Source organism: Egretta garzetta, unplaced genomic scaffold (genome assembly GCF_000687185.1).
Source record: "Egretta garzetta isolate BGI_Z169 unplaced genomic scaffold, ASM68718v1 scaffold732, whole genome shotgun sequence".
NCBI classification, from domain to species: Eukaryota; Metazoa; Chordata; class Aves; order Pelecaniformes; family Ardeidae; genus Egretta; species Egretta garzetta.
The window spans coordinates 1,067,719-1,093,411 of record NW_009259029.1 but is presented as its reverse complement, the minus strand read 5'-3'; the positions used below and the strand labels follow the sequence as shown (position 1 = coordinate 1,093,411).

General features: G+C 44.4%; 2 protein-coding genes across 3 annotated transcripts in view; both read left to right on the top strand.

Moving 5' to 3' along the window:
- Positions 1–13,979, top strand: part of TRAF3IP1 (TRAF3 interacting protein 1) — a 50,961-nt gene extending 36,982 nt beyond the window's left edge. For both annotated transcript variants that reach the window (XM_035890277.1, XM_035890276.1), the window contains 3 exons: positions 11–87; positions 10,844–11,067; positions 13,783–13,979. In XM_035890277.1, coding sequence (XP_035746170.1) covers positions 11–87; positions 10,844–11,067; positions 13,783–13,948 — 467 coding nt within the window. In that variant the 3' untranslated portion in view covers positions 13,949–13,979. The remainder of the gene's footprint in view (positions 1–10; positions 88–10,843; positions 11,068–13,782) is intronic.
- A 6,058-nt stretch (positions 13,980–20,037) lies between these two features.
- Positions 20,038–25,693, top strand: part of ASB1 (ankyrin repeat and SOCS box containing 1) — a 35,434-nt gene continuing 29,778 nt past the window's right edge. The window contains exons 1-2 of the mRNA XM_035890252.1: positions 20,038–20,226; positions 21,470–21,714. Of these exons, the coding sequence (XP_035746145.1) occupies positions 20,038–20,226; positions 21,470–21,714 (434 nt within the window). The remainder of the gene's footprint in view (positions 20,227–21,469; positions 21,715–25,693) is intronic.

Here is a 25,693-nt window from a genome sequence, read left to right as displayed (position 1 = left end):
TTTTGAACAGGTGGGCTTGTGAAAAGAATCCTAGAAACAAAGAAAGATTATGAGGCATCACAGAAATCATCAAAGATGACAGAGAGGGTAAGATGGTAATGTCCTTCAAAGAACTGTGAATATTTAATCGTGACCTTTTTCGCTGGCTTAAATGTGTTTTTTCCATTTATGATCAAGCTTCCTCCTTGATGTGTTATGCTGCTTTTTTTCCTCCGTTAGTCTGTCAGATATTGTTACCTTCTCTGTGTAGTGCTCTCTCTTTCTCGCCTTTAATTTTTGTGGTTTGGGGTTTTTTTCACTATTTCAGTACAATTTTTCAGGGAGCCTTCTTTAGCCTACTCTTTTGTTTTCCAGAGCAAAGTCTGCTGATTTCAGCCTTGCCTTAGATGTAGTGGGGCACTTTGCATTTGTACGGCTGCACCATTATTGTTTTAATCTTGGCTCTCCTCTGGGCATTTGAAGAGCGCTGCCCAGCAATCATTATCATTGTCTAAAAAAAAAAAAGGGATCTTTGGTGCAGTTAACCATAAGTACATTAACCAAAGTATTTTTGTATCACCAAATGTTTCCCTAGTAATGTCCTAGCATACCCCAGCATTCAGGTCTGAATCTATGAAGTGATTTGATTTGATTTTTTTCCACAATCAGTAGTTGAGAAAAGGAAAAGTGGGTTTTGTTGTTGCTGGGTTTTGTGGGTTGCTTTTTTTTTTTTTTTGCTTTGACAGCTTATAAAGGGTCTAGAAAGGGTCTAGCGGTGATCACAAAGCAAAAGGTTGCACCCCCCTGATTTCAGCGTCTTCCTGTTACAACTGGAGAGCTCTTACTTTTTCTGACTTGCAAAGCTCATGTTACAAGCAGCAGCAAAAGGCAGAGCATTTAGATGGCCTTTTCTGATCCATTGGCCCTTTGGAAAGTTTTAAAATCACTGATCTAGTTTGATGTGCTGGCGAGGAGGCACTGAGGAATGCAGTGCAATGTGCTGTTGTAAAAATACGGACAGGTATGTAATGTTTTGGAAAGGCGAGTGCTTTTCATGAACTCTTAAATCTTCAATTCCAATCACATATTTTCTCTCTTTTTTTTTAAATGTTAATTCAGTATTGTAGGGTTTTTCTACCTATATTCTTTTTCAGGAATGATCTATAGTTTGGCATACTGTTTTAAGATGCTGCCACTCAGACCTCAAGAGTCCAGCTTCTCACAGAGCATCAAGCTTTTTCATAAAGCTGCCTGAAATCAGTAGTGACTTGAAGCGCTGACCATTTGGCTGCCTCTTTTGGCTTTACCAGCTATAGTAATTTGGTAATGACTAATGTTATTATGATAGGCTACGAGCAGAGTGTACAGGGGAGTTGTACTGTTTTAAAAACCTGGTCTTATCTAGAACCTGTATGTCTTCATAGTCACCTCTACAATCTTCAGCAGAAGTGACACAGTGTTAACTTTTAGGATTGGAATTCTGGGAGGGTAAAATCAACAATTCTCTCTTCTTCAGCAGAGTTACTCCCGCATACTTTTGTGTCCAGTGATAATGGGTCTGCCATACAGACCAGCCTTTCCATTTCTTCCCCAGCAAGTTGAGAAAGTCGGGAAGGCAGATCAGACCCTTGGGGGAGTTTTTTCCTATCTGAAGTTTGGGACTGTCCGAGATCCATGCCTGGTTGGAGGGAAGAAACTTCCTTTCATGTATTGCAAGGGCTGAGGTTAATGAAGAAAATGAATCCTCCTTAAAATAGGACAACACCTGTAGTTTCCTGGTCATAAAGCTTTAACTACTCATAACAGATTATCCGACTAGCTGAATCATGTACCATTTATTATAGATGTGCAGCTTGTAGCATCTGTGTACTGGTAATTGAAACACTGTTGGCTATTTCTAATGAATATGTCTGATGTGAAAATTTGCCTGCTTTAATAAGTTCTGTCTTTATATAACTGTTTGGAGAAAAGAAAGTGTAAAAGTTGATATTGCTCTGTTTATGCTGTAGCTCTAAAGCTCATTACTGGAACGCACCTTGAGCTGACACTTGTGAGAACAAGAGGTACAGCTGTTCCTGGTTTTATAACTAGGTGGTGCTGTTGAATCATCAGTCTTGAGACTAAGTTTTGATAGTAGTTCATGTAACAATGTCTTCTGCTAGTACATAATTGTGCTGTAGGCTGTACTGTTTGGTCTTGTGTCCTGTCAGCTTAAGCGCTGGACATAGAAAGGGACAATGGGGGAGGGTTTACAAAACCACATGGATTTCATGCTCGGGAATCTTCCTCTGGTGTTTGTGCTAAATTTTCTGGTTTTTTTTCTGAATAAGAGTAACTAAAACGATTCCCTTTTAACCCCTTAGATTTTTTTAAATGCACATGGACAATTGTGTCCTACAATAACCATTTAGTCCTATTGCCCGTTTTCAGTCTCTAAAACGTTCATTCAGTCCTTGTTTGTCTTTTGTTGCATCTTTTGAAGCACTGATCTGTGTTAGAAGCGCTGATAATAGACAACTAATTCTGGAAAAAAACGTGCTGACTTCCTAGTCCATCACGTGAAAACTTGCACACAATGCTAACCTCCTGGAATATCATCTGATCTCATATCCAAGCAGCTGGCTGCTACTGCAGTAAGTTTCTTTGCCGCTTCTGCTTTTCAAATTACGTTGTTGAAGTTGTTGCGATCCAGAGAGGAGTAGTGCAGTTTTCCTGACAGCAGAGGAAAAGATCAATGGAAAAGATGATTAAAAATGCTTGGAGTTAGTGACTGGGACTTGACAGATGTAGTTCAGAAAACATGAGCTGGAGATATTACTGAATCCTGAGATCCTTAGATTTAGAGGACAGTGACACTGTGACTCAGGAGACAGTAAAAGTAAAAAATACATTTCCAACGTGGCATTGCCTCTGGGAATATTTCAGGGAGCAGATATGCAGAGGGTAGCAGGTGGGGGTCTGGCATGCTCGTGTGGCCCTAGCATCATGAGCATGTCTCATCTCTGAGGGATGTTCCTAACATCCTGAGGAAGGCAGTGGCAAGATTTATTCTGGCGAGGCTGCAGACCAGCAATTTTGGGAGGAACAGTTACTGGTCTGTGGAATCTCTTTGGAGAGAGGCAGCAAAAGTAATTAAAACGAAGGAAGAGTTTCAAGTGGTTTATTCCTGCCAAGTGGTCTAGGCAGGCAAGTGGAACCACGTCCTGTTATGTTGATGGGACTGTGAGAATGGGTCAATGAAGTCTGGCCAGTGTGCTGTGTTCAAATGGCCGTAGGTTTTGCGCCAGGTCTGGCTCTGCAGTCTGCTGGGAAGCAGTATCAGTCTGGGATTTGACCATTTCTCCCCAGACTGTCAGCTCTTTGATTTAATTTGTTTTCCATCAAAGTCTCCAGAAGAAATATCTTCTACATCAGTATGCAACTGTATTCCAAAATGTATTATGCGTTGGAGAGTAAAATGTAATTGTACTTCTGTATTTTGGAATAAGGTAACCAAAAGTCCAGTGAAAATTTGAAAGAATACTTGCTTTGGGAAATTGCATTTGATGAAATGAAGGTTATCCTCGTGTCTGTCAGTAAGAACGTTCATCTTCCCCCGTTCTGTTAAACTATTCCATGCATCCAAATTAAATGAAATATTTTCCCAGTTACATTCATTAGTCTTTAAAGCCTTGTTCTTCTGCCAGTTGGGAAAATGAAGGGAGAAAAAAATATGTTTGTATTCCGAGTGCTCGAACTTTTGGCTAATACTTTATTAAGTCCAATATTCAGAAAAAAAATTATCAAATGGGTCTACCTGATTTATTGTGGATTAATTAACTAGAAATTAGGTGAGGTAACAATGGTGAACTTTTGGGGATGTTTCACACCTTTACTTCTAACTGCTGATTACCAAGGAGCAGTTATTTGTGTTAAAAGCACTCCTCTGAAACCTTTTATGTGCTGTGTTTCCCAAACATGCATTTTGCTTTTTAAGAAGTTCTAATAAAGAAAAAGAAGAGAAAAGGAAAGAAGACTGGGTCTTTCATCATCTACGTTTTGCATGTGCAGAAACTTAAAATAATATACACAATTTTCAGGTCAAACAAAGAGGTCATTCTGGAAATACACAAGATTTTTGCTGCCTTGATTAGCTGTGTTCAGCCTAACAAATTCCTAAAAAGACTTCCTAAATGTATTTGTTTAGAATCTAACCCTCTAATGTTAAACAGAGAAAGAAACAGATGTTACATTTTGTATTCCACTTCATTTATTTGATGTGTGGAAAATGTAGGCAGGTTATTAAATAGTTTTAAGCAAGTGGGATCACAGAATTCCCATCCTTGTACTACCAAATACAGTTCACAGGCTTCAGAAAAGAAACAGCTTTGAGGTTTGTGCTAGGAACAAGTGATATTAAATAGCTTAGCACCTGGATAATATTAACTTTAATTACAAATGTGATAAATTAAGTATGTACTTCTAAGCGTAGAATAAATACAATCATTGCTGATTGTGTTTGTTTAAAGTTCTTCAGGTCATTGATTTTTACATTAATCCATCAGCTGCATGACATTGGGTGTCCCCTCCAGTCAGTGCAATTAGTAATGTGTCATGTAACCAGATGTATTCATACATCCCACCATTTAAGTATTTTGAAGAGGCTCACCATTCAAGACTACAGCTTCTCAGCATCCTGCCAGCTTAATATGTCATAAGAAATGTTGACAGTAAAATTTAATAGGAGTTACCTGCAGAAGGGCTTTCATCTTTGTGTGACAGCTCTATTCATGATGATGTGATGTTATCAAGGTGATCTGAATAAAGCTGCAGTGAGAAATTTTTGGTGCAAGCATGCCGTTCCTAAAAAATAAGAACTGTACCCAGCAGTCTGCTTATGCGCAAGCACCATAGGAGCTTAAACTGGATGAGTGTATGCTTGAATGTCCTTGTTACACTACTACCAACTCTCAGAAAAAAAACTGTGGTTCCCAAGTAATTGTGTTACAAGCTGTGAACACAGGAACAGGATTTGTGTCACTCTTGTGATATTCCTGGTATCATGGCTCCTTTGCTGTGGCCTTTGCACAAAAAAACACAAAATGTGCTCTCCTGTGGGTACAGTATAAATACAACATGAAACAGCAGATGGATATGTTAAACAGAAAGGATATATAAAAGTGCAGTGAGACAGCTGTGATTTCCATCCCTGGGAGAGACTGCAGTGCATCAGCTGTGTAGCAGCAGTGTGTTGTAGGACGCAGTACAGGTGACTTCCACATATTTCAAGAAGCTTATCAGTGGGTTTGGCTGGGATATTCTTCTGGGGCATAGACTGGTGCGAAATCAGTTGGTTAACAAAAGGAACATGTTTATTGCAAATTCTTTTTCAACAGGAAAGAGGCTGCTGTTTCAAGAGGAGGAGGTCGTGGACCCAGAGTTTCAGCAGTGTAAGCAGAAAAGGAAAGCTGGGCAGGACTGGCACCCAATATGCCATTATGGCTGAATTAATACCATTTGCTATCATTAATTACCGCTAGAGTTGTCTCTTGGCATGTGTGTGGTCAAACTCATAGGATTCTGCTTAGCGTGCTGAATACTGCACCAAATACGTAAGGCTTTATGAACTGACTTCTCCCCAACACAGACTGAATGTGAAGTAAGGCAGACTGGCTCTGGGGGCTGAGGTGGGGTGTTTATGTACATCTGAAAAGTCCAGCCCTTTTTAGAGGTATCAAACGTGAACTGGGGGGAAAAAACCATCACCCCCACCCTCAAAAAAAAAAAAGAAAAAGCCCCCTTCAAAGAGCTATCCTTTTATTTTCTTTTGGTGCCTTCCAACTCAGAAGCAGGTCAGACTAACTCTGGTAAATCTAATGGTAAAGAACATTGTGTCTCCGATTCCTTGGCCTGTTATTGAACTCGGTACCTGGCATAAGCAGAAAAAGCATCCTGTTCATTTGAAATGACTTAACATTTACTGTTTTCCCTGTGTTTCTGTGAAAGAGTTTCTTATGGTGATCCCTAGTGCATAGTTACAATCTACTTAAAATGCAGACTCTAAAAACCGGGAAAAGAAAACACCCTTTATGATCAAAAAATATTTTGTACAATAAAAAACCCCACCTTGTTGCTTTTGCATTGAATGTATCAAAATTACTTGTCCAAAATGAAGTTTCTGTCCTGTCCTATAGAAAGAGGTAGGGGGAAATGGCATAGCTCAATAAAACTGTGATTACTTGGGTCTGTTTTCATAATGGGACATAATACAACAGTTAAAAGGGGCTGTAGAAACTATTAAGTGCTTGGTGGATATTTGTTCTAATTTGATTCATATTTAAAAACTGTTAATTTAAAAAAATGGAAACAAAGGAGAAACTATATAAAAGTAAGCAAATACTGTTTCTAGAAATAAACTTTTCAAACAGCAGGGAAAAAAATATCACCTCTTTAGCTTAGTAGATGTCAGGCACTTCAAATGCCCTCAACAGCCTAGGAAATGGATGTCTTGTGAATGATCCATTTTATGGAGCTGTGCACGCGGCAATATTTATTCTAATTGCTTTAGCAAGGGTAAATTAAACACAAGTAAATTCTAGTGGCTTCTGGAGCCCTGTTGATAATTTCCCCTTCATTGAAGAAAAAGAAAATTCCTGTTTTTTAATTTCTCAGGCCCCTGTATCCAAGTCCACGTTGTGTTCTCTTCGGATTGAGGTAATGGGAAAGGCAGACTTTTTCCCAGGAATCCAAAATAAACATTTATCTTGGTGCCTTATGAAAAACACGAAGGAAAGGAAGCCTGTTGGGCCTACAGAAGTGATATAGGCTTTTATATGGGGATAATTTATTGATTCTTGGGCTTTTGTGAAAGGAGAGTTCATTGAGGTGTATGGCCTAATTAAATAGACTGGAACAATTCTGATTCTGGCATTTTTCTTAAAACTGAATATATCCTGTTACATGTTTGTGCAAAATGAGCAAAGGTGGCATTCAGGACTCTTACCACCCATGTTGCCTGTTGTAATAAACCATCTGCTGTAATTCTTCGTGATTTAAAAAAGTAACCCATATAGACTTTAACCCATAACTGTAACTGTGAAACTGAGAACAGAGAGTATGGCTTTCCCCTCTGCCCCCTTAATTACTTGTAATTAGCAATAGCTGGCAAAGCTTGAGTGCTTCATGGTGACAATTCTCTGTCCTGAGCTCAGCATTCTGTAGACTGCAGGAAGTGTAATGTGGCATCTTGGTTGGACAAGTGTTAGTGAAATGAAAGAAAGGATTGATGGTTATTTTTTAACTCATGTGAGGAGGGACAACAGCGTGCCAGCTGAGCTACTGCACATTCAGGTGTTGAGGAGATTGTCTTGGGAGCTTGAAATTCAAATGCTTCACTTTTAAAGAGACATATACTAAAAACTCCTGCATTTTCTTTTACCACTTAGATTTATAGTACGTGTTTCAAAGACATGGGGTTTTTTAACGAGCCTGTTGATGCACCTGTTTAAGTCTGAGTAGTATTTAATAGATTTTTAGTGGTAGTACGTTTCAGTGCTTGAAATGACTTTGGATGGGATAATATTTTGTCCTTCTTATGTCAATTTTGAAGAACTGAACTACACAAAGAGTATGCTGGAGTTACAAGAACATATTAAAATTATTTTTTAATATTTACTAATACACTTTGAGGGCATCTTCCTAATTTATAGAAAATATTCCATAGTGTTTTACTTCCACTTGAGCTTTTCAAGCAGCTGTGTGTTTTAGCATGGAATATTTCAAATTGTTATCTGGATCTATGTTTTAAAGTATACAATTCTGGTTTGCTTGTTTACTGAATTGTGGGATTTTCACTTTTTTATTTGCATACCATATTTGCTGGTGTTGAGAAGTGTGTCTGCTTGGACTGTCTAGGTATCAGGGAGGTCACACCAGCATTACAAGAACATAAAACATTGAACTTGGCATTTGGAAAATAAAAAAGAAGCATTCTTCAGGTTCTCACACACACAACTATGTTCTCAGATAATGGACTGGCTGAGTCTTCTCGTTTCTGAGATAGTTGTATTTGAAAGAAATTTCTTATCTCTTGGCTGTGGCTTCTTCTAATGGATGGTGGGGGGGAAAGTGGTAAGGGTTTGGTGTACTTTGGAGGAGAGGAAAAACAAGGCGATGGGACTTCTTCCTGGGAAGCTGTTGGATCTAATAGAACTCTGCTCTGCTGATGAACTGAAGGTGATTGTATTTATAGGTAACTTCCCAATTGCATGTGGAAAGTATGGTGCCATGGATTAAGCCTTCCCTATGGCTTTGGTGGAGCACAACATGTAGGAAGGACTAGAAAAACAGAGTTAGAATAGAGAGCAAAGGGTTTTGAAACATTGTGAGAGTGCAGATCTATTCATGCATCTTTACTAGCTGCAGCCAAAATGGTGGGGCAAAAAAATATTTCTAGGAAAGAAGCTTTTGTCAACCTGAGATGTGTGCTGAGCCTTAGTAAATGCCCAGTCCTGTGATCTGTGCCTTCAGGGGCACTCAGGCAAAAGCTCTCTTCTCTGGGGAGCTGCAAGATCGACAGGGAGAGGAAGCTGGATGACACTGATGGGAACACTGTTGGCCATTGTGCTCAGAGGTTGGCCAAGGAGGAGACCCAGGGGAGAAGATCTGCTCAACCCTAAGCAGCTGCGCTCAGAACAGGGGTGTTCACCAGCTCTTGGGGGATGAAATGGGTCAAGAAGCAGCGCTTTCATCTTTGTGTTGTAAAGGATAGCAAACACATGGATGGCTCCAGAAAGTATCTAAATAACGTGTTTTATGTAATGTAGTATAATGAAACACCTGCTTCTGCGAGAGAGGTATGGGTCGAGTGAGAAAGAATTAAGATGAGTGTTATTTTTAACAGTTTAGCCAGCACTCATGAATTGACTTAGGAAGCAAAGGTCACAAGTTCAGCAGCATTTGTCGCTTCAGCCCAGTTCCTAATTAAACAACTTCAAGATCATAAAATCGCAGTAAACTCAGAAGTCCCACAGTTTTCATGCGCTGTGTGTGTGGTAAAACACAAGCGTCAGACGCAAGTAAATCTCAGCCTTCAGATCTTTAGAAGTATTTTTCTAATATATATATATATATATATATATGTATCTGACTTCATCAGTAAGCCAAGGGCTGCTGAAATGTGTTTGGCAGTAGTCCCCGCTGCCTCCAAGTGCAGCTGAACAAACAGCCCACAGCTCACACAGGAAGACAGGCCAATTGGGTAGGAGGGCAGGAGGGGACAGCGTGGTAGATTTGGTGTCCCAGCACGAGAGAGAAGCACACTGCCACCTCTGTGTTTATATAGCCGCTAGGAACTGTGCTTAGGAATTGGTTGATCCTGCGGTTGGGGTGGTAAAGAAAGAGCTTTCTAGTTTTCTGGCATACATTAAGTGACCAAAATGACTTTAAATAAACTTTGCTTAAAGCTTTGTGTGTCTTAAAGAAAAACTTGGTTTGGGATTTCGACCTGTAGGGCTCTTGGAAGGAAAGAAAAATTAGGTTGTTTTTCTTGATGGGGGAGAAAAAAACCCAGCAGACTTTTCTTTAATGGTGATTGTTGTTTTCAGGGAAGGCTTTCCTGGAATACAGAATTACAGTGTGTTAGTAATGTGGCATCACTTTGCTCTTTTTATGGCATCCTTTTGCGCTCCGTGACTTTGCTGCTTTAGCAAACACTTTCTCTGTATTTAACTTGCAGTAAGCTGGGAGGCTTCAGGAGATTGACCACAGAGACTCTGCTGGCTGCACATGAGGGAAGTGTGCACAAGACCGAATTATTTTTGAGTAGTGGAGTTTATTGAGGCCACATCTGCAGTCTGCATGATTTTACAACCACTGTTAACAGAAGTACAAGGCATGGAATAACCGCCGTCTATTTTAGCTGTGCAGCGTGAAGTGCTATTATTAGGACCAGCATTAGGAGCTGGAAATCCAGATACAGACTGTGGAGGGAGAGAAGCATCTTGAAGGGACCGATTTAGAGAACTAGGAGGCTGTGCCCTTCAGCATCTCTGTAGCTCCCAAGTAGCAGCAAAACACTGTGGCAAGCAGGTCCAGTGAACGTTTATGGTGTGGTAGCCTATAACATGAGCAGGGATGCTTCTGCTTCTCCAAGTTGCTGCCTTTCAGATTTCATAATCTTCTCCCTCCAGAGTTCAACATGACCTTTTTTTCAGTGTCGTTACACACTGTGACTTGCAGCGGTATTGAGTACATGCCAGTTCACCAAGTCCTGGTGCAGGGCTCTGGAGTGACACAGTGACAGTCCAAGCCTTGCCCCACAGAGTGCGCAGGGGGAGGATGGGTGGATGTGTGATTTACGCAGTGAACGCGTTGGCAGCCAGTGGCAGCAGCAGTAGATAGCAGATAGTCAACAACAGCTTCTGTTCAATGATGCCCCATTAAGCCACAGAAATTTCCCTTTCAATATATAGAAATAGGTTGAAGTAAACCATGACTGGATGTGAAGGAGGTTCCCCCTTCCCCGCCCCAGCTTTTGGGAAAGGTCATGTTGAGAATGAGAACATCAGTGAGATCATTTATGGAATCAAATACTAATTTTACTTTTGTGCACTTGTGATCTGAAAAGCAATTTAATATTGCTGATGCTATTGCACAGGTTTGTAGCCATCCTCTGTAGCAGTGGTGACCTATATATGGCATGCTTTCTGCTCATCTATTTCTAGACTGTTGCTCTGTTTCTTCTTTTTCATTGCAGACCGTCATCAACATTTTTCCAGATACTTCAGAGTTAGCAGTCTCTAAAACATTCTTCATTAAATACCTCATATGTGCAACAAACATTTTTGCTAGTTTTGATGCTTTCTTTCTTCATCCTTTCTATTAGGAGAAGCCCTTTGTATCAGAAGAAGCTAGGAAAAAAGAGAGAGACTTGGTAGCCAAAGAAATTGAGAAGTTTCAGGTCTCTGTTCAGACTCTGTGCCGGAGTGCCCTTACGCTTGGCAGGATCATGGATTACATTCAAGAAGACATGGATGCCATGAAGAACGAGTTGCAGATGTGGCGGCATGAGAACAGACAGCATGCAGAAGCTCTACAGAAAGAGCAAAGGTGAGTGTGATCAGGGAAAGTTTGATTTATCTCTCCAGACAAATTTCTGTTTTTTAGGAGAGTGGAGAGTTTTGCTCACTTTTCAAAGAAAATTTGTCATCAGTCATTTTTGTGGTTTTGGGATTATTATTTTTTTTGGCAGTCTGAATTGTTTTTTGAAGTGTTAAAGTCTTAAGGTCATTTCAGCTCAATTTCACCTGATGTACATGACAGCAAAGATGCAAATGTTTGTGAGGTGAGAGGGCTTGATGTTTTGTTTTCTTCTTCTCACAAATGTATAAGGACCAATGGGGGAAGAGCTTAGTAAACAAAGTAGATTTTCAGTCGGGACTAGGAGTGGATTCCTAAATCACAACCTGCTCTCTTTGCACCATTGAATTCAGTGTGTTCAGCTGTGGTGTTAATAACAGTTATTGTCATCTGTGCACGGTTAAAGAACAACATTGGGAAGCCAGGAGAGTGAAGGTGATGTGCATAATAGAAACCAGGAGGTCAAGCCTAAAACCAGTTTCTTTGGCCTCGCTTGTCTCACCAGTGTGTCTTTATGCTCCTTGAAAATAGAACTTCCCTTCCAGTTGTGTGTCCTCTGATCTTAAACATGAGCTAGATACCGATCTTCTTGGATTCACAGTCAGCCTTGATAGATTTGCTGCTCCCTGGGTCCACGTGCTTCATTTATGCAGAAGGAAGTATGCGTGGTATTCTTAGCTAAGTCCTATCTAGGTAGGTAGCAATGTGTTAAATTTTGGAAATTTACAGCTGCTGGCTTAGTCCACTGGCTGGAGTGGGAATTAGGGCTTTGGTTCACATACAAAGTGTAATGATGTTAATTCCTTGCACTTACATAGCACCTTCTATCCCAAAACCTTGACAGGCTTTAAAACTCTTGTTGGCCTCAGAGTGCACCACCCCTGAAAAGAGAAAGGAAATGGTGCTTGGCTTTATTTTACAGTTGGAGAAACTGAGGCATTGACTCACTCGCCTTTGCACCACACCCAGCGATAGAGAGCAAGTCTCGGGCCTTTCTCCAGCACGTGCTTACTCAGTGGATCCACTTTGGCCTTGCCAAACAAGTCATTTGTACTTCAGCTGGTTTCCCAGCACAGTGACTGTACGTGCTTCACTGGACTCATGTGTTCCCGGGCAAAGCGTACTGAGGACAAGACACTCTCCTTGATGCTGATGCAGAAGGAGAGAGGGAGTGGGAAGAAGGAACTGCCCAGCTGATTTTGTTTGCAGATTTATATCAAACCAAGCTTTACAATGGCCGGCTGTTTCGTGCAAGACTGCAGGCAGGCTAGCATCCCCTCGGCAGAGCCACTCGGTTCCCTTTCACGAACTAAGACTGCTGCAGCACTTCACAAGGTTTCATATGAGATCCTGATCAGATCAGTGTAGTGCTAAGGCATGTCCAGTCCTTCAGGAAAGAATTACAGAGTATCAGACATGAAGAGGACAATGCTTCCCATATGTACTCAAATTTGGATGCATGTCTTTGCTTTCTTTGCTTCTGTGAAAGACAATTGAAGGATCCCATTGGGGAAATGTTAGTGCAATTTCTAGTGATGCTTTTTGTGATTTATGCTAATGTGGTAGAAAGGAGAGGAAAGCTAAATGATTTTGAGATGCAGACTTTAGCTAATGAGTCCTCAAAGCGACTGGGTAATCCAGAATGACAGCAGGCGAGTTCAGTCTGTCATTTCCCTGGCTGTTCAACGTTCCTGAAGATCAGCAAAGCATTACAGAAAGGGGCACATTTGTTTTAAAGCCAAACAGCCCCATTCACTTCAGATGCGTCAGTGTACTTGTGGTGTATCAGCATAGGATTTATTAAATTTCCTATTAGCGTGGGATTGCCTGCCCTTGTCAGCAGTTAGTGATGGGTCGGTTTTCACATACCTTGCCTCTTCTCAGACATCTACCTGCTATAGCTTGTTTCTGCTGGCAGCTGCTGGTGTCTTGCTGCTGGCTTGCTGGTTTGTTGTAGGAAATAGCTGGTGGCAGGCCAGCAACCTCCACAGGAGTTGTGTTTGTCCCTCTCTGCCACGTGCTTCTCTCATTTAAGCTCTTGAGGTGAGGCCCACAGAGATGGCTGTTACCGTGTCTATCATGGTAGGAACCAAGGGCCCCTATAAAAGGTGGGTATCCTTAAAATCATAGAACGGATTGGGCTGGAAGAGACCTTTGAAGATCACCTAGGCCAACCCCCCTGCCATGGGCAGGGACATCTTGCACTGATCAGGTTGCTCAAAGCCCTGTCCAACCTGACTTTGAACACTTCCAAAGATGGGGAACTTCCACAGCTTCTCTGGTCCTCGTTCTGTTACATCCCACAGTCAGGTGCTGCTTCATCCCTGGGCCAAGCGGTTGCAGCTTTTGTCTGGGTAAAATGAAAGAAGTGCTTGACATATGCAAAGTGTGGGGAGAAAAAACTGCAAAGCAGCTTTTAGCAGGATTTTAGCAGAAAAAAATAGATGAGCCAAGAAGTGACTGTTCACTGTTGAATTGTGGGTGATCTCTCTTGAGCAGTATTTTACTCTGTCCATGTTGTTAGTTTTGTTTTTGTGCTTCTTATTCTAAACTTTCTTTCATGAAGGGTGGGCGCGATTTAAATTCTTTGTGAACTTTGTGGTATTGAATGTACTTTCTTGGAGGCTTAAGTAACCCAAAGCAGCATAATGTTTAATAACATTACGCTCTTCGTGTCTCTTTCAGCATCACAGACAGTGCTGTAGAACCATTAAAAGCTGATCTGGCTGAACTGGAACAGTTGATTAAAGACCAGCAAGACAAGATCTGTGCCGTAAAAGCTAATATTTTAAAGAATGAAGAAAAAATCCGGAGGATGGTTCTTAGCATAAACCTGTCTTCAAGAAGGTGAAGAAGAGGAGGGGAAAAAAAAAAAAGCAAGCCTTGGGACTGACTGACATTCTTACCAAATAAAAACAAGATAGCAGAGAAAACTAAGATATGCCTTGTTTCAATATAAAATGTTTAGGGACCAGAAGCCTAAAAATTATATAAAATCCCATTATTGCATTGATGTTTAGTTGTTGATATTACCCAGGATAAATTATATTAATTTGAATGCTCGAGTTGCAGAGCTATTAAAATAACTTGTTTGTTTAGATGCGAACTGCTGTTACTCACTTACCAGGTCTTCACAGCTCTCCCTCCCTCCCTGGCCGTTGAGCACAGTTTCTGAGCCACTTCTCTCTACATCTCCTTCTCCTCGTTCCCACTGAGGTTACTTTTGAACACGCCGTCATGAACAATGGGTATTAGATACTACTTTTGTCCCCTTAAAAAAATGTTCCAAACTCCTGCAGGTCAGAAGGTTCCTGAATCCTGTTTGTTATTAACAGGGAAAATTATCTACCAAACAACGCCACAAGATCAAGAAGTAAAGCCTTGTATAACTTGCAGTTCTTTGCCCCGTTACAGAGATGATGTCATGTTTTCAGAGCTATCAGGAATCTTATTAGGAACAACTGAAAATGCAATACAAGCATCACCATGTAAGGGAGCAGAAGTATTTTATCTACACAGGTGTTAATTCCATTTTTATTGCATATGTTCATTTGGAAAGGATTAATTTAAGTACCTGTTTCCTCCCAAATGCATGTTCCTGTAACTTTTTGTACGTGAATAATTCCACTGATTTTTTTAGTTAACTGCAGATGTCTGTACTGTTTTCCTAATGACCTCTTGAGTGTACTGCACGTTAGAGTCCAGCTTTACTTATTCCTAAATCTGCAAAGTGTGTTAGCGTAGACAGAACTATATGACACTGCACTGAGCGCAGAAGGCTCTAGTCCCTGCAAGGCTGTTCTCTCAAGGTTTTTGTAATGTGCGAGCACATCTTCTCCTCCCATGTTGTTTGGATTACGTATGAAGTGCTAGTGTCCTTTTTTTCCTTCTTTGATTGGCAAATCTGCGGGTTGTTTTTTTTCTTTCTTCTTGTTTTCTTTTTCTGGTATCTGGACCTCAAAAAAGCTACCAAATGGATCATCACCAAACAGTGTGAGTATTTAGTATGTTAAATGCAGACATTTTAAAGGGTAAGATGCTTTACTGCATGGGGTTTTGGTGGGGGTGGAGAGGAAGTAGGGGACTTGTGAAGGAACAGGAGAAATATTCTCATCTGTTCTTAACAGCATATGAGACTCTGGGCTTTGCTTTTGAATCGCTGCTTCATTTTTTTAATTTCAATATGTGAACTTAAATGGTGAAGCAATACTGTGGGTAGGGTCCAGAGAGGCAGGACTCCTGCAGTGGCCCAGCCCTGCGTTCCCACCCTCTCCTCCTGTGCATTGCTTCTCACCCAGGGCTGGAGCCTGTCCACTGGGTTTCATCACATGAAGGAAAAGGGGTTCAGGATGTCCACGAGAATCCCCAGAGTCCAGAACTGATGGTGAAAGCCTGTGTGGCCAATATATATATCTTTGGAGCAGCTTGAATACTCCCTCCCTGCTCCCTTTAAATACTTGCATCGAAAAATACAGGGTTTGGTCGGATTGCTCAGACCCCTGCTTAGACAGTGTTTGACCCAGTGAGTCCCTGGTCCCTCAGTGCTTCTGTTGCCACTGCTTTAAAAGCACAGAGAGATTTTTTTACCAGTCCCCCAGCCTTTGTCACCCCCTTGGTGCCTCTTCCACGCCCCTTCTGTGTCCACAGACAAGACCAGCACGGTGCTGCTGGAGTACAGGGCTGGCAGGAGAGCGGTAAGAGGAGACCAGTAGCAGGGGGTTTCAGGTGCTCTCCAGGGACATGAAGTGATTTCAGCTCTGCCCTGGGTTAAACAGGATTTAAATAATGACTTTTCCTTTCCCTCAGCTGCTCTGTTCCACTAAGTTCTCTTCACCAGACCCTCTCTCCTAGTCTTCCCCCTGCTGATGAGCGCTGCGTGCTCTTCACGTGGTGACATGACCCATGCGTTCGTCTGTCCTTGCGTTAGAAGTGACTGTCCCCTGAGCCAGAGTGGAAAGCCTGCGGTTTATATAAACCTGGGGCTTGGAGGCACTGATTAGGTTCCTGGGAGGCCTTAGCAATGACTTCTTGCATCTTTATGCACCCATTTTTTTACGCTTTCTGCATCAAATATCACTATAAGCAAGAGTGGGTTAGCAGGGTTTAATAACGCCTAACATCTCCCACAGTCTTGGCTGGCGCTCTGGCTAGGTTTGCTTTGTAATAAATGGCTGTGCCTCACAAAGGGGAAAGGAGCCCCTCTAAAAATGGATAGAGAAGAATGTCTGTGCGTGTGCATCTGCCTGCGTCTTGCTTGCACATGATGCCTTGCTCGTGCCTTGGGCTTGCGTTTTGGCTTGTAGTTCATTAGCAAGGGAAACCTTGCTGGCACGGTGGTTTGGGGTTTAAAACCCTTACATTGTCAGGCCCTTCTGGCGCTAATGGAGCCTGACAGTTCTGGGAAGCAGGACTTGTATTTCACAACGTGCCTGACATTCCTCTCTTGTGCAGGTTGGGAGGTGGCTGCCAGCCACTCTGTGTTAGGGCTGGAGAATATTTCTCAGCTGAAAAGGTAGAGCTGCTGGCAGGATCCTGAAATGCAGGGGCTAGCCAGCGAAGGGACACCAGTGGGGTGATGGGGACCTCCCCGGATCAGGAGGACTTCAGGTCCAGGGGCAGAGGAGGCTGAAAGGGGACAGTGGGGTGAGCTCAAAGGTCTGCATCTGAGGACATCGGTGAGTGCTCTGGGTGTTGGAGACAGTCCCCTAGGGTGGGAAGGGAAGAGGCTTAGTTCTGTGTTCAGTGGTGCAGGGGAAAGGAAGCCTGGAGGGTTTGAGGTGTGTGTAACGGGACCTGGGTGGAGTTTAGGTACCAGAGGGTCCAACTGTGGTTGTGAGGGACCTTTGCTCACCTGAGACCTCAACCTTCAATTCCAGAGACACCAGTGCCGGGTGTCCTGAGTCCAAATGTGCTGGCTGCATAAGCTGTTTCTAGATTCAGCCCATTTCTGGAGCGTTCTTCAATTCACCTCATGGTCGGGCTGAGCTCAAAAATAGGGCTCCCTAGAAAAGCCCATTTCTCTGCCTTGTCTGCAAGAGTAGCCGTGGGCAAGAAAGCTCAGGTAAGGCTGTTTGCTGGTGTCTGAAGTTGTGAGATTTGTCCCGCCCATCTATGAGTTTGAGTCCTTCAGTCTCAGACCCCACACCTTAGCTACAAGATCAGGTGTCTCTTCCCATCTTGTGGAGGCTGCCAGGGTTCCTCACCCATCACAAAGGTGCTCCGCGCACCCCTTCTCCCCAAGCTCTCACTCCCCACCCATACCCTCCAGATGGAGACAGCTTCTCTAATTCAACCAGCTCACTCAGGGGCAGAGCTCACACTTGTTTTGGTCCTGATGGGACATGGTGCCACCTGAAGGCACGTAAATGTGGAATTAACAGGTTTGCAAATGAGCCGTTCTTGCCAGAGCTGGCACTTGAGTGTTTGTGTTTCAGCCTTGGGGGTAAATGCTGTGTGGTTTGTCTCTTCCCAAACTGTGGCTCCAGGCTGCCTGCTGACCCGGGAAGACAGCACTACCACTGTTCACATCTCACCACCCTCACCAGCTTAGGCAAAAGAAACACCAGCATCATTATTTTTACCTTGAAATCTGAAGTACCTGATTGCATGTGTGCAACCCAGGACATACCACCTCCAACGCAGCCGTGATGCACATGTTCCTGAGCCAGATCTGGGTTTCTACACTCCGCTGAGCTGGTGCCTGATCTTGCTGTAGCTCCCTCTGATCTGGCTCAGGGATGCTGGGTTGCTGTGCTGCTGTGGATCTGAAGAGCAGATGGAAACTCCTTCTGCCTGCTAAGCCAGGAGGACTGAGAGGGACACGTTGCTTCCTTCATGGCCTGTACTTGCTTTCAGCTGAATTCTTGCTGCAATTTGCTGTATTGGATTTCTTCCTTCGTGAAGCCAGAATAGTTCAGAGGCCTCAGAGACAGTCTCCTGCCTATTGGGTTACTCCCCTTGAGCACATCTTGGAATGTAAAGGGGAAAATGCCAATTACTTTAAAATGCTTTAGAATTGCAAAGCTCTAGCTGTATTTCTGTGTTGGTACAGAGAAGCTGGGCATTTGTAAGCCAGCCAGCCCCTTTGTGATTTAGGGGATGCAGCCCATTGAAAGCTAATTGAAACTGGGCTCTCAGACAGCTTTGCTTTAAAAATTAAAAAGCCTCAGTGGTTTCCCCTCTCCCCCCCACCTTTTCCCCTCCAAAGCACCTTGGATCCTCCCACTGAGGAGGCAACCACCACAGCCCAATATTGCTGCTGAGGTTGCAGAAGAGGGCAGGACTGTGGCTGTGGAAAGCCCAGCAAATGCAGGGTTGCTTGGGTGTTTCAAGGGCTTTTGGGAATGCATCCTTCTCTGCCAGAAGAGTCCAAGCGAGTGGGCTAGCTCTGGGACCTTGCATATCTTAGACGGCTGGACCCTGTCTCAGCTGAATTTGCACTCTCCCCTTTTCCCGGAGTCTGAATGCACGTGTGGAGGTGAGCCAGTCTACTACCTGTGATGGACTCATGAACTGCCAGCCATGGAGTGATCTTCAGCTTGTGGAGAGCCCCCACGATGCCCTGGATAGCTGCCTGCAATGCTGAGGCAATGAAAAAATGTTAAGAAATAATGTTTCCGTTTTCCAGTGAGAAATTTAATTAGAAGGAATTAAAAGATATAGTTTATAGTTTAATTTAATGTGATGAAAAAAGGATTAGCTCCCTCCCCTCCTACCCAAATCCCAGCCTAAGATGATGGCAGCCTGGCCTCCACTTGCATCCGACAGCCACAGAAGGGAAACGTTTACCAAGAAGAAAAGGGAGAGAAATTCCACCCCAGATTTATGACTTGCGAAGCAGAGGTTGTGCGGGTAGCCTTATTTTATGTCACGCTGGCTCCCACAGACTCAACTTTGTTGTGTGCCTGGGAATAGGCTGAAAATTGATTTTTTTTTTTTTTTTTTTTTTTTTGGCTGCTTTTGCAGGTCACCTGTGTGCTCAGGTGCTATTTTGGGCCACTGAGGCTCTTGGTTGTGTGTACGTGGCGAAGTGTGTGTTCAGATGTGGGGAGCGTATGCTTGTCCCTGCAAGGTGGGCTTTTTCCCTCCCAGACAGTTTCCCCTTTTTGGCATTTTTTTTTTTTGGCTAGTGACAGTGATTAGGAGCATCAGGCAGAAATGAATGGGAGGGGTTTGGCTCCAAGGACATTGGCATCGTAGGGTTTCCCCCCACCGTACTCAAGCCAGTTGGGTGGCAGGTTCTGGTGCACAGGAGAAATGCTCTGCCTGGTGGCCCCTGGCCCAGCCCTTCTCTATCATAGACTTTCCAAAGCAAACATCTGCTGTTGAGGGGAAGAACCCAGATGTGGCTTCTTCCTTCAGGATCTGTCAGGCTCATGGCGCAGCCCAATACAAGGGAGCTTTCTGCACCCTCTCAGCCCTGGTGTTTTTGCCCTGAAACAACTTCTGTTGTTGACCCTTGAAGATCTCAGGGCTTCAGCAGAACCAGGAAGACTTACAGCACTGGGTAGCAGCATAGTTGTGCTGATTATCTTTGGTTGTGCCATTTATTTTGCTCAGAGGCAAGAGAAGGGGATAAGAGCCCTCCTCTGAGGTGTCACAAGGAATCCTTCTCCTGTCATCCTGGTCATGCCTTGTTTCTGCACCAAGGGGTAAGCTGGTCACCAGAGCTAGGACCAGGATGGAGATCTCCTCCATTTACTGGAATTCTGGGAAGCAATATGGCAGGATCTAAATGGGTCGGCTGGGAGGCACGTGAGGCCAGACCAAATCGCCCAGTGATCTCATAAGCCCCTAATCCTACTGTAGTATCTACACTTGGTGACAATGTGCTGACGGCATTCTCCCCAGGTGCTGCACCAGAGGCATCCAGGACACACGGGAAGAGCATGCCCAGCCATTGCCTGCCCCGGTACTTCCCCGAAAGTGCAGCACTGGGAAATGGGCTGTGGGACATGCAATGAAGTGCAGATGCCACCTTTGAAAATGCATCCAGCCCTGGAGGATGGCAACTATGCCTGCTGCATTATTTTGGTCTCTCTCTACCCTGTGCTGGATAAGGTGGAGAAGGCAAAGGTGATGTGGAAACACCACCTTCAGCCTTACAGGGAAATCACCATACCTGTTCAGGTATGGTGACAACCTTCTCCTTGAAGCCAGGGAGAAAACAGACATGAGTCTCCTTCTCCAAGGAAAATGGGTCTTTTTCCAGCTTTTGAAGAAGTGCAAATTTCTTTTAAAGAAAAGCATTGGTAGATTTTTTTTTTTTCCCTCTTCTCTTTTTACAACTTTTTCCTGTATGTGAAAAGGCCAGGTGATTTCTGTCCTTTTCAGTACTGGAAGTACTTCCAGGTGTGCTGGCTCTGCAGAGGGAGAGGACAAGGCCAGCATTAACTGCTGCCGGTCCTGCATCCTGCAGGTGAGAGGCTTCCAGAGATGGCAGAGGACGTGGTCTCCCTGTGTGGAGGCATCGCTTACTCTTCTCTGCAATCCAGAGCAGCTACAACCCCATGGGCTTGTGGTCATGTGCTAAGGCATGGTTGCTTTTCTGAGGGATGTGGAGGCGTGCACGAGCGGGGTTAGGTGCTCGGCTGCTGGAGCAGGATGGGCCTGGAGACCTCTCCTGCAGGATGTGTGGCTGAGGAAGCTCCCCACTCTCTCCTTCCTCCCAAGAGGATTTTGTAGAAGCAACGACCAGACAAATTTACCCCGGGGGGGCATATGCCTGTCTTTACTGCAAGGTCTATTAAAGGTTAGCAGCATAAATAACACAGAGAAGGAGGAACTACTTTCTACACAGGAGAAACTACTTAAAAACCTAAAATAACTGACACAACACCAAAACTGAGACAAACAGGAGGAATTTAATTTTTCTGAGAGAAATCGCAGATATAGTCCAGGTGTCCAGGGTATACCAGGACCTGTAATCTCTCCACCTCCTGATGAACCACTTTTAGGGAGGTCTCGTGCTGCAATGCTGTGGAAGGGAATGGCCCTTGGTTTCCATCTGGTGTAACTGCTTTTGTTTGAAAGGCTAATTATGGATGTAAATTCCTCCCTCCCCCAGTGGCCAGAAGAGCCTGTTCCAGATGACCGGGATATAAACCGAAAGGACTTCTATTGATTTAATGGAAAAGGCATATTTTAACAGAGCTCTTTTTGTTTCAGAAGACTGACTCGGTCTAGAAGGAAATGGATGGGAAGTGTTACAGGCGAGCAGCATGGAGGAGCTGCACAGTATCTCTCAGTTCCTGGGCCGGCAGCCTAGCCACAGGGACTGTTTTCTGGCTAACAGCCTTATGTCAGACTAGGTTGGTAGCAAGAGGTGCTTAATTTCTTCTGTGCTTTCAGGTTTCTCTGCTTTTTGGAACAGCATCTGCTGATGCTGGAGACCAAGTGTCGGCTGTGCTTGGGAGGAGCTGGGGATACACGGCATATTGCAGAGCTGTCTGGGAAGGAGACACTGTTTGGAGAAGAAGCAGTTGCTCCAAGCAAGAGGTTCCAAGCTGGTCTGGCTTTAACCTCAAGAGGAAAAAGGAAATCTTTCTGTCCAATTCAAATAATCTCGGCAATACTTCAAGTGCACGTTATAAAGCTGAAAACTGGAGTCAACCTGAGGTAGGTCCTGGGTCAGCATCAGTGCATGGAGGGTAGGAACGCACAGGTGAGAACCAGAAGTGACACTGATGGATTGTGAATGAGAAGCCAGAACACAGAGCTGCTGGGCCTTGTCTCATCACATTCCCCTAAAGGCAGACAAGCAGCCTTTAACCATTTGCATGATGTGGTTGGTTTGTTGTTGTTTTTTTTTTTTTTTTTTTTTTTTTTTTTACTGGACAGACGGCAGTGGGAAGCAAAAGAGCCCAAGATGCTCCTGTCCACAGTACCAGGCTTACTCCATTGACCATCACACCATCACAGTTGTCTGTGCTGCAGTTCTTATTGTAAAGATAGGTGGGAAATAAATGAGAGTGCTGTTTTCATGGTTCTCAGCTACTATAAAGTCTGAGGATGTGGAGAACAAAGAGCGACTCCTCCAACAACTTGAAGTGTCTTGTGAGTCTGGAGACTGGGCATCAGAAAAATGGCATTAGAGTCAAGTATGTTTGAAACAGACAGTTCCAGAAAAGCACTCAAATGGTTAAATGTGTGTATAAAAATGTACATAAATTGTATCATAGGGAGAAAGGCGAAAGTAAACAGATTGACAACAAATAGTGAATATAAAAAGGCCACAATGAACTCCTCTCTCCTGGCCTTCATTTGCACAGGTATTAAAGTCTGTAAATTTGGGAAACTGGAACAAAGTGCTTGTAAAAGTTAAGTGTTTCAACATATATGGTAACCTGAGAATAATTGCTAAAATAGTGTGTTTTGACTTTGTGTCAACACAGAGGGAGATAGGTAGCTAAAGACATCCTCAACCCACTGGTACTTGTGTCTAGAAAGTCCCACGTGGTACTGGGAAATGATGACTTTAGACAAAAGGTAAAGCTAGGCAAGAGTGAGCTTGGTGAGCTCTCACCTGGCATATCTCACTCCAGCTTCTACTGGAGCAAGCTGAGACCTCATTTTTTTTCACACTGGTTTTATAGTCGTGTTGGTTCACAGAATCATAAAATCATTTAGGTTGGAAAAGACCTCATCAAGTCCAACTGCTAACCTAACACTACCAAGTCCACCGCTAAACCATGTCCCTAAGCACTATGTCTACATGTCTTTTAAATACCTCCAGGGACGGGGACACAACCACTTCCCTGGGCAGCCCGTTCCAGCACTTGACAACCATTTTGGTGAAGAAATGTTTCCTAATATCCAATCTAAACCTCCCCTGGTGCAACCCCAGTTCCCTCAGCTGCTCCTCATCAGACTTGTGCTACAGACCCCTCACCAGCTTTGTTGCCCTTCTTCTCTGGACACGCACCAGTGCCTCAATGTCCTTCTTGTAGTGAGGGGCCCAAAAATGAACACAGTATTTGAGGTGCAGCCTCACCAATGCTGAGGACAGGGGAAGGATGACTTCCCTGGTCCTGTTGGTAACACTATTTCTGATGCAAGCCAAGATGCCATTGGCCCTCTTGGCCACCTTGGCACACTGCTGGCTCATATTCAGTTGGCTGTCAACAAGCACTCCCAGATCCCTCTTTGGCAAGCAGCTTTCCAGCCACTCATTCCCAAGCCTGTAGCATTGCATGGGGTTGTTATGACCCAAGTGCAGGACCTGGCACTTGGCCTTGTTGAACCTCATACAATTGGCCTCAGCCCATCGATCCAGCCTGTCCAGGTCCCTCTGCAGAGCCCTCCTCCCCCAGAGCAGATCGACACTCCCACCCAATTTGGTGTCATCTGCAAACTTGCTGAGGGTGCCACTCAATCTCCTCGTCCAAGTAATTGATAAAGCTATTAACCAGAACTGTCCCCAATACTGAGCCCTGGGGAACATCACTTGTGAACGGCCGCCAACTGGATTTAACTCCATTCACCATAACTCTCTGGGCTTAGCCATCTAGCCATCTAACCCTGTCATCATGTGACTCACTGCTTAGTGCAGCATGTCCATCTGCACTGCTAAATCTCTTTTGTTTTGTCATATATACAGCCACACCTGGCTCTGTGCATTGTCTCTCCAGAGATTTGGAAGAAGGAGAGATAGGACAAGAGAGGAACAAATTTCTCCCTTTTACGTATCAGTTAATGTGGAATTCTTCTGCAGCTGATGTGGAGCTCATCTGTCTTTCAAGATTGCCCTTGCTGTGTTATATTTAGCTGTAAAACCCAACTGTGCTTGGATTTCCCTCTGCAGTTCCTGCAGGAGGGATTTTCTTCCTGCCCTGTTTAGCATCCTTCCCAGATTTCACTCCATTGTGCTCACCTCTTGCAGGTCAGTGTCTTCACTGAGAGTTACAGTTGGAGTGGGAAAGAGAAGAGGATAGATTTTATTTTGGTTGGACAAAGATGTATAGCCCTTCCTGGGGTGTGCAGCTTGATGTAGCAGAAAGGTTTATTTGTTCATGCTGCTTGTTGCTCCTGGCAGGGTAGGAGCTGAATAAAAGTACCTCTCTGTCCCAAAAGTTTGGGTCTTCAGCAAACACCCATGGGTCCAAACAGAAAGCAAAGGGATAGCTGTTTTGGAGGATGCACCGAGACCTTGATTTAAAGTGATCCTGAGCAGTCTGGATGCCAGGAAGCTGCTGAACAGAGAGGAGCCAGAGGAGATTTTCCAGCAGTGACAGGTTTTCACTGTGATGAAGCTGTGGCTGTCACCATGCATGGGTGGAGTGGGACAAGACAGAGGAGAGCAAGAAATGCCCCCTTGATGGCCTCAGCATCCCTGTTGGGGTTCCTGGTGGCCACAGGGGCAGCTCAGCTGAGGAGCACCTCGTGCTGGAGACCAACCCTGGAGCCAGGAGGAATTCCTGGACCACCCAGCGTCTGCACTTTGTAGGTAGCCCTGCGCCGATCAGGTAGCCTGGGAGGAAGGAAAGGTGTTCTCATCCAGTTTTAGTGCTCCCTGTCTCTCAGCTTTCTATTCCTGTCCACATAAGTGTCAAGAAAGGGCTGGTTTTAAGTTTGTTAGATGGAGGGCTGTAAACTCAGAGCCCGCATTAATAGGATACTTGTCTTTCAGAGCCAAAATGGAGGGTGAGAGACCAGGGTCTCTTGCAGCTAAATACTGTTCTATTGTGCTGTGTTTTATATCTGCTGGTAGGAGCGACCAAAAGCTGTGTGGGAATGCGCGTTAAATGTGTTATTTCATTAAAATGTCACTTTCTCAAGTATCATGCGCTGTATTTGCACGGGGCTTGCGGGCTCTCAGTATGCGACTGTGGAGAGCAACTGGAGCATAGGACCACCCGAAGGCATCCAGCTGCTTCCAATGCAGTCCTGCGGAGGGGGGACAGCCAGCGGTGGAAGGCGCGTGCAAACTTCCACTGCTGGTCTCAGCATCCGCATCCGCTGCCACCCGGGCTGGCTCTGCTGGCGGCTGGGCTTTGTGCAAAGGCCACTGTGTGATGCTGGTGTCTCCCCAGGGGGAGAAAAGCTTGCTTGGGGAGGGAAGGAGCCCCTCCAGAAGGGGCAAAGTCCTTCCCAGGTTCATGAAATCAGAATGGCTTGATGGCCATGTGGGGGTGAGTCCCAGTCACCTCCTGGTGCTTCTGCAGAAGCTGGAAAGCAGCTCTGCTGAGAGGGACCTGGGAGTCCTGGTGGATGACAAGCTGACCATGAGCCAGCAGTGCGCTCTTGTTGCCAAGAAGGCCAATGGTATCCTGGGATGCATTAAGAGGAGTGTGGCCAGCAGGTCGAGGGAGGTTATCCTCCCCCTCTGCTCTGCCCTGGTGAGACCCCACCTGGAGTACTGTGTCCAGTTCTGGGCTCCCCAGCTCAAGAAAGATAAGGAACTCCTGGAAAGAGTCCAGAAGAGAGCAACTAGGATGATAAAGGGACTGGAGCATCTCCCCTATGAGGAAAGGCTAAGGGAGTTGGGCTCGTTCAGCCTGAAGAAGAGAAGACTGAGAGGGGACCTCATCAACACATACAGATATCTTAAGGGTGGAAGTCACGAGGATGGAGCCAGACTCTTTGCAGTGGTGCCCAG